The sequence below is a fragment of the Ceratotherium simum genome, chromosome X (assembly GCF_057802395.1).
Source record: "Ceratotherium simum simum isolate JZ-2026a chromosome X, ASM5780239v1, whole genome shotgun sequence".
Taxonomy (NCBI): Eukaryota; Metazoa; Chordata; class Mammalia; order Perissodactyla; family Rhinocerotidae; genus Ceratotherium; species Ceratotherium simum.
This window is the reverse complement of record NC_141940.1, coordinates 95,102,815-95,115,090: the sequence shown is the minus strand read 5'-3', so window position 1 is coordinate 95,115,090 and position 12,276 is coordinate 95,102,815. Positions and strand designations below refer to the sequence as shown.

At 44.4% G+C, this 12,276-nt stretch overlaps 1 protein-coding gene across 10 annotated transcripts in view; it reads right to left on the bottom strand.

Annotated features, from left to right (window-relative positions):
* CASK (calcium/calmodulin dependent serine protein kinase) overlaps positions 1–12,276 on the bottom strand; it is a 417,632-nt gene that overhangs the window by 379,851 nt on the left and 25,505 nt on the right. For 9 of the 10 annotated variants that reach the window (XM_087427612.1, XM_087427614.1, XM_087427617.1 and 6 more), the window contains exon 1: positions 2,334–2,769. The exons of the other annotated variant lie outside the window; for it this stretch is intronic. Coding sequence is in view for 7 of the 9 variants with exons in the window: in XM_087427617.1 (XP_087283743.1) it covers positions 2,334–2,392 (59 nt within the window). In the remaining 2 variants the exon portion in view is untranslated. Of the gene's footprint in view, positions 1–2,333; positions 2,770–12,276 lie in introns of those variants that run through there. 10 annotated transcript variants of the gene reach the window in all.

Sequence of the window (12,276 nt, the reverse complement as noted above, 5' to 3'; positions counted from 1 at the left end):
AGAGATGAATTTAGTTCTACCAGATGTGTTTCCTGAAAATATTGTATCAATTATAAGTCAGCAGACTACTCATTGTGCTAATGTGATGCTGACCACTTCTTTTCAATATCCAAAGAGATCACATCATCACTCTTCCAGACCTTAAGGAATCAGAACGAGTTACTAATATTGATTCAATGATGGCTATATTCCATCATCACAATATACTTAACATTTTAATCTCTCATTTTCCAATTATGACTTTGCTGGCTCATTTAAATGAAAAATAACTAAGACACAACAAACATCATTCACCCACACACACACAATCATTTAGGGGCTTTTGAGAAACACCTAATTTACCTTCACTGGGTGCTAAGAAGAAAACAAGGAGATTTTTTGACACATTTGTCTCTAGAACTGTGCTACTCACATATGGCTATCGAGCACTTGAAATGTGGCTAGTCCAACTGAGGAACTGAATTTGTAATTCTATTTAATTTTAACTAATTTAAATTTTAATTTAGAAAGAGATACTCGATTAAGTTACTAGAAAACTTTTAGGTATGTTTGGAACAACTTGGGTATGTGAATCTACTTTTGCAAATGCAAATTTTATGAAACCTAAACACAGATCAAGTATTTCTGAAGAAAATTTAGCTTTGTGTCAGAATTGAGATGTGCTATTAGTGTAAAATACACATTGGATTTCAAAGAAGAAAGAAAGGATGTAAAATATCTCATTAATAATTTCTATACCGATTACATGTTGAAATGATAATAGTTTGGATCTATTGGGTTAAATAAAATATTTTATTAAAATTAACTGCACCTCTGTTGTTAATCTTTTTAATGTGGCTATTAGAAAATTTACATATGTAATATTTACATATATAAAATTACATACGCAGCTGGCATTATATAGCTTTTGGACAGCACTGCTCTAGAGCACTTCCACAACCACTTTGTCAGGGTGCATTTGGATTTCCTTCTTCTAGTAGACAGGCTGGTCATGTAACAATAGAGGCAAGGAGTAACATGTCCTTGCATCAACTGGGTCTGAGGAAAGTGTGTAGCAAGCTCTACTCACAATTTCACCAAGTGAGGCAACACTGAAATACTTCAACATGGAAGAAAAAAATGATTTATCAGCACTTAAACAAATTGAAATTCAGTACTGCAGACAACTTGAAAGAGAGCGAGCCAACTGCTCTAAGGTCTTGGTTTCATTTCCCAACTGCGGACCTTAAAACAGACAATAAAGCACCGCTTCCAAAATGAGGTAAAATATTTCAATGGCAGCTATCTAGCAATCCTTAATAAATAAGCAAAAATTGCTCTTAAATCTTATCTCCTCAACTTCCAAAGCCACAGAATACACATTGAACTAGGAAATCAACTTCAGATCGCCAGCATTTCCTTCACAAGCAAATTAGCAGGATTGTGCACTTGGAATACTGTTTGACAAGAATGAAAAGGAAACTATTCAAAACAGATTTAAGGAATGGACAATTAGATGAGGAACTGCAGATTTAATTCTCAATCAGCACTGTGATTAATCTGATTCTCTGCTTTTCCCTAGTGTAATTATACAACACAGATGAAAGGATGAGCATTTGGACTGTCAGTTCTATATTCTAGACCAGCCCGGTGACTCAAAGCAGACGGCTCTACCACGCTAACCACCATCCCAACAACAGTCGAGGGAAGACTCGAACACTGATTTACAGTCATTGCATAACGAGGCATTAAAAATTCGGCTACCCCCAACTCTTTCCACGTTCGTCTATACCAGGCGAGGAATTCGCTGAAACTGAACGCACCCCGTCTTAAATGACCCCCTCCAATCCGGGCAAGGGGTGAACACAAAGGCATCTATCTAATATCCTGCACAATAGACACACACCCCACAATTAAAAATCCTGGACGTTCTTTCTCTATCTTTCCACGCAAGTAAAGGAAACGCAAGCTGCTCTTTTCGTTAATGGTTTGTGCCACACGCGAGATAACAATAACCCCAACTGTTCCCAGGAAGCAACTATAAAATCGGTTCTGCCACGTCCCTGTGCAACCGTCAGATAAAATGCAGACAGCAGATTTCAGCCGGCCCCACGCCTCATGGGGTGGCTGACCTCGGCTCGTTCGCCTCCACGGATCGCTGAGAACCCCCCCCAGACCCCCGCCCGGCAGAAGGTCCAGGTACACGTCTATAAATACTCCCGGGTGAGGAGGACAAGGGAGGCGGAGGGGAGGGAGGGCAGGGGGCAGGCCTGGAACGGGTGCGGGCGCGGGAGGACCCGGGCATCACTGAAATGCATTTTTCCACACTCCCGCTCCCTCGCGTAAAGACTCACTTGCCGATCACCTCGCACAGCTCGTACACATCCTCGAACAGCACGTCGTCGTCGGCCATGGTCCGGAGGGGACAGCGGCCGCAGCGTGGAGGGCTCCGAAAACGGGGGTGGGGGCGCCAAAGAGCTCAGTGCCCGGCCCCTGGCTCGCCTCCTCCCCTCAGGACCCGCGAGCCCTCGGAGCTGAAGACGCTCGAGCGGGGCTGCGAGGCCCGGAGACTGCGGCGCCTTCCTCTGCGGGCGACCGCCCCGGCGCGGGCGGCGGGGCCGGGGCGCGGGAGCGAGGGCGGCCCGGGCCCGGCGCCGCCCGCCCGCCCGCTGCTCCTCGCGCTGCTCGGGCCGCGCTGCCCGGCGTGCGGATTCTTGGGCACCGCGCGGCGCCGCGCTCTCCGCTCGTCAGCCCGCGCGGGCCGCGAGGCCGCGACCGCTCCCTCTGCTGAGGCTGGCTCCGGCGCGGCGCGGGGCAGCTCGGGCTACAGAGGGGGCCGCGGCAGGACCATGGAGGGAGGATCGCCGCGGAGGGAGGTGGCGGCGGCAGATCGGCGCTGGGGACCAGGAGGCGGCGGCAGAGACGCTCCCTCCTCCTTCTCCTCCTCCCGCCGCCACCGCCCGCCTGGGAGTGGGAGGGGGCTTCGCGGGACTGGCTCTCTCTGCGGGCGGGAGCCCCGGCCGCCTCCTTCAGCTCCTCCTCCGCCTCAGCCGCCGACCAGCTCGCGAGCCCCGCGCACCCGCCTCGCGCACACACGCCCTCCTCCCCCTACGGCCGCGAGGCTTCCCGAACCACAGGCCCCGCCCACCCCAGCCAGTCGGGAGGCGGTGGCCGAGGGAAAGGAAACGGGGCTGAGCGGCGCATGCGCGCGCCGCCGGCCACGTCACGGCAAAATGGGAAGGCGCCGGGAATCTAGAATGGGCGGGCAGTTGGCCCGCAGGGGCGCGCCGGCGGCAGCTGCTTAGGCGGGGGCTGGTCGGGGTCGTCACCTCCGCGACCAAGCCGGTGAAGGGGCTGGGGACAAAAGGTCCACTACTGAACGCACGTTCTTAGCTCTCTGCGGCGAAAGACTCGGAACTTCAGCCGCTCCCCCGCTTCTTTTGTAACCGCAGGAAGCCTTTCCCAGTTGTTGCTGGGGAAAGAGGCTGGGAAAGGGTCCTAATGAATGGGAAAGCAAGAGGAGAGGTGGAAAGGTTGTCACTCGACCGTGCTGGGCGGCGGATGCTTTTAGAGCTACTCTGTCATTCCTTAGTGAAAATGCCTGGGGAAGGGAGGTCGTCCACCTACGAGTAAAGGACCAAATAAAAACTGTCCAGGAAGGCGTGCGACAACAAATGGCAATTTATAGAGACAGCTTCTCCTGCATTCTGCCCCAAACGCAACAAATATCTATCCAGCGCCTGCCCTACTAGAGACAGCCTCGATAGAGGTCAGGAAGGCAGAGACACACAGAAACTTTAAGCCCCTTTGTATATCTCCCCCCCCCAGGCCCCCAAGCCCCCCAGCATCTACTCTGCTCCCTAAACTCCCTATAAATGTTAGATATGTCAGGATAAAAATGCAACTAGAAGGAGTGGATGCACAGGGTCAGCCAGGGAGCAAGGTTCTGGGTGTTGCCGCCGTGCTAGGTTGTATTCAATATGAAGATTTCTGTTTGACTGAGCATGTGCGGAATGAGCCAACGCCATCAGACAGGTATATGCCTCAGTTGAGGACCAATAAAAAAAAGTCTTTGTTCCTCTGCACAGCAGAAGTGCCCAATTAGTTCATAAGTCAGCTTCTAGAAATCATCTGGTAATATTCTCAGTGCGGTAAGAAAACAAAAAAAAAGATAGTATTTACCAAAGTGTGTGTGGGGTGGGTGGAGATCCACAGCCTATTTTCTCTTCAGAAACGTTTTGTGCAAACCCTTGACCACTCCCTTAAGAGGCTGAGAGATTTGCCAGTGTTAAGGATTTGAGTACTAAACCTTTTTTGAAAAATGCAAATCAGAGGAAAAATATAATTGTATGAAAAGGTTTTCCTCCTTTCCCAGAGACCTTGTGCATTCTCTAGAGAAGGAGATTTAGAGCCTGAGAAACATCGCCTCCGTTGAGGATCCAACAGTTGCAAGTCACTCACCCCAAGTTAGCATGTCCACCTGGTGCCTGATGAATAAGGCGTCACTTCATTCGCCCCTGAAGTGCACAGTGACCTTCGCAAGTCACCTTATCAGCTTTACTTCCTCTCCCCAGCCCAAATCAGAGCTATGCCAAGGCTAGTTGACTTCATTTTGGGGTTTTTTATTTTCCACAGGGGCCTATGCTCAGAGGTAGAAAAGGACAATTATAAACTAAACCCAAAGAAAGTGGAGTTAAATAAAAAAGATGACTACAGAGATAGGTTTGCACTCTGTTCATGGAATCACAGCTGGTTTAGATCTGGAAAGAGCCTTGGAGGTCAGCCAGTCCAACTCAGTCGTTTACAGATGTGGGGGATGTAGTGGTTGCTCTCCCAAGGAGCCATTCCACCCCTCCACCATGGGGTAGCAGCTCTGGGTTTAGACAGGATTGTAACCACTTCACCTGGAGAGGTGGGCCCTGATTCATTAAACTAATAAATGCAACCGCTTTGCCACAATGATTGCCCTAACTTAATCAGCTCTTGGTATTCCCTTGTCACTGGCCTTGAATTTCAAGGTGTTCCGATTAGCGTAAAACTCAGGACTTCCCCCCCATAGATGGGAAACACTCTCTTTCTCCCCACCCCACCCCCTAACCACCACACTGGCCTTGAATAAAGAGGTGTGCAGCCTCAATTGCTGCCATCAGACATCTTGTACCCATGAGGGTAGTCAGACATAAAAGGAAGGTGGAACCGAGGGGCAGCAGGGTGGCGATGTCCTTAATGACATTATCGATCTCTTGTTTAGCCAACTCTACACTTTCCAGTAGTATAAGGCAATAAATTCCCTTATAAGCCATTTTGAGTTGAGTTTTCTGTTACTTTCAAAGAAAGCATCCTACAAATGGTACAACAGACAAGAAAACAAATTCAGAGACAAATATATGTCAGTGGTCACATATTTAGCTGAACATCTGATCTGAACCTAGATCTCCCAGCTCCCAGTATGGTATTTAGTCATACAGAAGTTCTCTGCAATACACAGGCCTCAGAACTTGTACCATGCATTGTGGCTAGAGGTAGCTCCTTTCTGCTTCTGCAATTAAAATGTCCAAGCCTTTTAAATGAAGTTAGTTCTTCTCTGAGTTTCTTTCAAAAATCTAATACTCTTCCAAATAAGTGCCGGTATAAATGATCAGGTGTCAATAATTTCGTTCTGTTTTAGTTTCTACAAATAAAATGTTAAAGTAACTAGGTGCATCAGTTAGATTGTGTTCAGATGTTAATAACTGAATACTCAATAACAGCAATTTAAACAGTGGAGGGCTTAGCTTTCTCATACAGCAAGGAGTCTGGAAGTGGGTGGTTACTAACATTGGATCAGCTCCTCAACGGTGTCATCAGTGACCTAGGTTCTTTCTTTCCACTCTGCCATCCTTGACATTTTAGCTTCTCATCCTCAGGCTACTGCAATTTCCAACATCAAACTGTGTTCAAGGCAGGAATCAGGAGGGCAGCAAAGGTAGGCAAGCCCCTTTTTCTCCCTCCCCCATCTCTTATTAGGGAAAGAAAATATATTTTTCCTATCTCACTGGCCGGAACAGAGTCACATGGCAACCCTCACCTGTATGGGAAGCTGGGGGCGTAAGTATCTGACTTTTCCAGCCTTCTCCTTTTTGGAGGTGGGCCAGGGAGAAGCAGGTAGGGAATGGGCTTTGGCAGCCAATAAGCAGTATTTCTAATACTAGGAGAATTATCAATGAAATAATTCTATATCTTCATCATAATGTAGATATACCTTGTGTATATAACTGATAGGCCTTTCAAAATCCAGAGACATCTAAAAACCCACAAGAATGGAGTTGGTGCTAGACAAATTTGATTCTCAGATGTCAATGACAATCTTCAATGACTTTGAGGTATTGGACTTTCTCGCAATTGTATTAGACATTCTCAGGTTGTTGGGCTCCTACATAATTTCAGCATGACACAGATATAAAAGGGGAAGACACACTCTAGAGAAATATCAGCATGAGTACAGCACAGAGGTCAGTGTGGCACAGGGTTAATTTAGGCAATTCAAGGTTCAGCCTTGTTCTGTAGCTATTATATTCATTAATACAAATTATTACTGTATTAATGGATAAAATTAAGAAGGACACTCTTCTAAACTGGAATAAAGTTATTGCCTCATAGTATAAGCAGGATGCTCTAAGCTCAAATGAAAGACACCATCAGTCTCTCCAGAAAAAGCTACGTATACTAGACTTATACTCCAATGTTCATGTTGCAAATCATTTACAGTCGGCCCTCCATATCTGTGGGTTATGAGGATTGCAGTTGGTTGAATCTGTGGATGAGGAACCCATGGACAACTAAGGGCCTTGAGCTTCTGCAGATTTGAGTGTGGGGGGCGGGTCCTGGAATCAATCCCCCGTGGATACCAGGGACGACTGTATTTTATATTCATTCAGTGAATGTCTATGCTAGCCACTAAGGCTACAACTACAAATAAGGCAGACATAGTGTCTGCTGTCTCCAAGTTTTGTTCTAGAAGAAAATAAGTATCAGGCAAGTAACTACAATGAAGAGTTATGGTTGTTAGGGTGTGGGAAGTACGGGGAGCAAATAGCAAGAGGACCTATGGGTCAGGGAAGGGCAACTGAGGAAATGTTTAACCTAAGACTTAAGAAAGTATAGAAATTGACCAGGTGAAAGGAGTGGGGACCTATTGATCCTAGGTAGAGAGAACAGCATTTGTGAAGTCCTGGAGGTGAGCAAGAATACATATGCTCTTTTGGAAGAAGAACGTGCTCTTTTGGAAAGTAGGTCATGGCTAGATCATAGAGTGTAGGAAGAAAGAGGCCAGAGGAGGTTAGAGAAATAGGCAGAGGTCAGATAGCAGGCGTCAAATGCTATTTTAAAGAGTTCACTCATTGAAAGTGCCGATTTCAGTGGCACTAGAGTCTTATGTGCAGACTGAGACCCCCAAAGCCCCATGCATGAACGGAATTCTACTTTTAAGTAATTCTTCCCTTCGAACTTGGTGCACACTGTCCTCTCCCTTAGTTACTTTTAAAATAAAGATACTCCTGTACTAAATATGAAACCCCTTAAATGGTTTGAGCGGACACTATAGGTGCTCCACTAGAATCCCATGTGATCCCTTGTACCATTTCTGTGTGCCCCTCCCCCAGCTTCTGCATGTTTTTGCCTCCCAAGCCCGCGCCTGTGACTTCAGAGGACTTTTCAAAAGCTACTGCAATCATTTTTCCCACACGGAAGTGCCTGGGAACTTAGGTCTCCTCCATCTGGCTATTAGTGCAGGAATGTGAAAGCCCAGCTTCCAGATCCCACCCTGTGGGATCAGGCTGTAGTGACCCTCCACAGGACTTTGCCTGGCTCCCTCCCCTTCCCTTTACTACTTCTCCCATTCCCTAACAGGTATCTCCTGGGACTACTTCTTTAATAAATCATTTGCTCATGAATCCCCTTATCAGGATCTGCTTTAGGGGAACCCAACCTAAGATAGCAATGTTTCTCAAAATGACAATTGCATCCATATCACCTGGGAGCTTATGAAAAATGTTAAAAATGTTGATTCCTGAGCCCTACCCAAGACTTATTGAATCTGAATCTCCTGGAGCATGTCACAGGGATCTGTATTTTTATAAGCTCCCCAGGGCCGGCCCTGTGGCTTAGCGGTTAAGTGCGTGCGCTCCTCTACTGGCGGCCCGGGTTCAGATCCTGGGCGCACACCGACGCACTGCTTCTCCAGCCATGCTGAGGCCGCGTCCCATATACAGCAACTAGAAGGATGTGCAACTATGGCATGCAACTATCTACTGGGGCTTTGGGGAAAAAAAGGAGGAGGATTGGCAATAGATGTTAGCTCAGAGCCAGTCTTCCTCAGCAAAAAGAGGAGGATTAGCATGGATGTTAGCTCAGAGCTGATCTTCCTCACAATAAATAAATAAATAAATAAATAAATAAATAAATAAAAATAAATTAAAAATAAAAATATAAGCTCCCCAAGTGAGTCTTGTACATCTAAAAATTAAGAACCACTGCCCTAACACTGGCTGCTGCATAAGCTCACTGAAAAAAAGGAGCCAGGGCTGATTTCATCACTAGGGTGGAGAAACCATAAGAAATGCAAAAGAACAATTCAGGGAGCAGAAGAAGATCTGAATACAAATGTGTTTCCTACTGTAAAGATTCATTTTACCCTTCTTTCTTTAATATCAATGAACAAGTCACTGAAAACTTTTGTTTGACAGTGAAAACAAGATGGCCTTTGGACACAACATAGAGTTGGTGTACACTGAACATGTTGTAACTCAAAAGTTAATAAAAAGATATCCAGGGCCAGCCCTGTGGCTTAGTGGTTAAGTGCGCGCGCTGCAATGCTGGTGGCCCGGGTTCGGATCCCGGGTGCGCATCGAGGCACCACTTCTCCATCCATCCTGAGGCCGAGTCCCACATACAGCAACTAGAAGGATGTGCAGCTATGACATGCAACTATCTACTGGGGCTTTGGGGGCAAAAAGTAAAATAAATAAAATCTTTAAAAAAAAAAAAAGATATCCATTCATTGAGCCACGTAAGATCACTAGTTAGTACTCATTGGTCTCCTGGGGACTCAACACTGTGCTATGTGCTAATGGAGATTGCAAGAGTCAGGATTCTTTTGGTTGCAAGTGACAGAAAACTCAAACCAGCTTAAACAATATGGAGAATCTTTGGCTCACATAATTGAAAAGTCAAGCTGTATGCTAGCTTCATGTGAGGCTTGATCCAGGACTCAAATGATGTCACTGAAAATCCACTTTCTCCCAGTCTCATCATTGTGCATTCTGTGGTACTTGCTTCATCCTTAGGTTCCACAAGGTGGCCCGCAGAGTTCCAGGCTCTCCCCTTAAAGTAGCAAAACAGCTGCCACTGTTCCAGACCTCACTTCTTTATATATCTGCATCCAGGACAAGAGAGGAGGAGTCTTATCCAGTAGGTCTTGCCCATGTTCTAGGATTCATTCCCTCTCATTGGCCTTGTACTGAGGCACATGACCATCCCTGAACCAATCACTGTAGCCAGGGAATAAGAGTCACTGAATAATTTAACCAATCAGGGCCCACCTTGAGCTGGGTGTGGGAATCAATCTCTTGGCTGAGTGTAGAGGGATAGGAAAAGGCCCCAAAGAAAAATTAGGACACTTTCAGCAGAAGAAGGGCAGAATGAATGATGGGAAGGCTCCCTGTTCTGCTAGTCACCTAAACACTGGCACTGGATTTTTCTTAGCACTCTACTTCTTTCTCCATGTTCAGCTAGTCACCAGACCTTGTCAATTTTTCTCTCAAAATTTATTTTAGATTCTCCCTTTCTTTTTTATTTCTTCAGTCTCCACTCCAATCTACTCCCCCATCAACCCATACTTAGACCTTGTCTCACTTTACTCACTGGGCTCCTGCCTCCAACTGCTCGTTCCATCCTGATCACCATGAGGAGGCCCAATTCCGGTCCTTGAAAGAGAGTTATCAGCATCTAGTACAGTGCCTGGTGTGTAGTAGGCATTCAAGGTATTTGAATTCAAAAGGTTTTATTGAATGATGAATGAGTGAATAGCTTCATAGCCCTTATCACTTCCTGGAATTCTCTTTTATTTGTTTTGTTTATAGGCTTTCTCTTTCAACCTTTGAACTTAGAAAGTGTCTGGAATGCAGTAAGTACTCCATATATGTTTGTTAAATAAATAAATGACTATATGTTTCTTGAATTAGATTAGAGAATCACTTATAATTAGGAAGAGATTGAGGAGCCAACAGAACAGTTAAAGTGGTTGGATTCTTGGGAAGAAAATGCACAACAGAAGAAACATGATTTTCACAGAGCAGGGGAGAGTCAACAGTATCAGAGCTGAAGAGGTCTTAAAGAGAGCAACGACAGAGAAAAGCGCATTGGATTTATTTCTACCAATTGAAAGTAGTTCTACTAGCTATCTTTTATGTAGAAAAACAAATGAAAATCTCACATAGCATTTGAAATCTTTCCTTCTCTCTTGCTATGAGAGATTTCAAAGGTAAAGTGGGAAATTAAATTGGTATCTCCTCCTTAATTTCCTTTTCTGGGTTTCCTGGTGCTTTCTTTCCAGGCCGCCACTAAATTGTCACACTGCGTGGTAAAAATGCACAATCAGCTGCTATATGTCCAATGGGTGACTTATATTGAGCCCAGCTCTGGCTAAGTTGCAAAGAGTCATGCAAGTCACCCAAGCTTCGATAGAAAGGAGTATAATTTACTACGCTAAGTGCACTGTGGAAAAGGTCAAGTGATTAATAAGTCACCAATATGAAATACAAGCCTATCAACACTGGTAGGTTTAATCATTTAACCTCCTCTGGGCACAGATGGAGCAGAACCTCTCTGGGGGTCTTCTCTGGCAGTATGAGTTTGCAAAACTCTCAAGGAGATAGTTCCTTCTTACCATACATTCTCATAAGTGATACTTTTGTTTTTTAATGGAGAATCTTCTCCTGAAAAATCTTTATTCTCATAGAGATAATCTATAATGTCAGGATCTACACTAATAAGATGTTTTCCATTTTGGTCCAGGGGAAAAATAACTATTAGCTTTTCACAGGCTGTCTGTGCTAATTTCCAAATGTGATGGGAACTCTTCAATGATATTTTGCCTTAAGTATTCTAATCAAATATTTCCCATTCAAGCTATCTACTCTTGTTATCTATTTTACATTGTCTTGTAAATGGAGACAACAGCTAAGAAAGTAACCTTTTAAAGGACAATAGCAAAACCAAACTAAGGGGAAAAGATAGAAATTCTAATGGACTGTAAAGAAATAACAGAAGGACCGTTTACTGAGGGCTTATTATAAATGCCAGACACTATGCCAAGATGTTATATACATATTTCATTTAATCCACATAAGAGCTTTATGAGGTAGATATTATTGCCCTCATTTTACAGATTAGGAAACTGAGACTTGGAAGAGGTTGAATAATGTGCCAAGGATTACACAGCTAGAAAGAGATGGACCAATGTTTGAACCAAGTCTGCCAGATCCCAAAGCCTGAATCATTGTGCACTCTGGTATTGGCTTTCTTGTGTTTCTTGGAGGCAATAAGTTTTATTTTCACTTTTTTCAGATTACGCAAAGTGTACCTCAGGCAAAGGGTATGTACGATGGGTTGCATAGCAACAGCAACAATAATAATAGTTCCTGCCTATTTAAATTTTATTTAGTGCCAGGCACTGTGATAAGTGTTTCTCAAGCTTTTTTTTGCTCATTCAATAAAACTTTATGGAGGCTTCATTATATACTAAGCACTGAGGGTACTCACTCATGTTGAGTGAGCAAAATCAACATGATTCTTGCCCTCTTGGAGCTTATAAGTTAGTGAGGGAGGCAGACATGAATCAAATAATTGCAAAAACAAATGTATAATTATTTCCACAGGAGTGCTAAGACTATTCAATGGGGAAAGGATAGTCTTTTCAACAAATGATGTTGGGAAAACTGGATATCTGCATGCCAAAGAATGAAGTTGGACCCTTACGTTATACGATATAAAGAATTAACTCAAAATGGATCAAAGACCTAAGTGTAAGACCTGAAACTATAAAAATCTTAGAAGAGAACATAGAGGAGAAGCTTCATGACATTGGATTTGGCAATGATTTCTTGGATATGACAACAAATACACAGGCAATAAAAGTAAAAATAGATAACTTGGACAACATCAAAATTTAAAACTTCTGTGCTTCAAAGGATGCAATCAACAGAGTGAAAAGGCAGCCTATGAAATGGGAGAAAATATTTGAAAATCATATGTTTGATA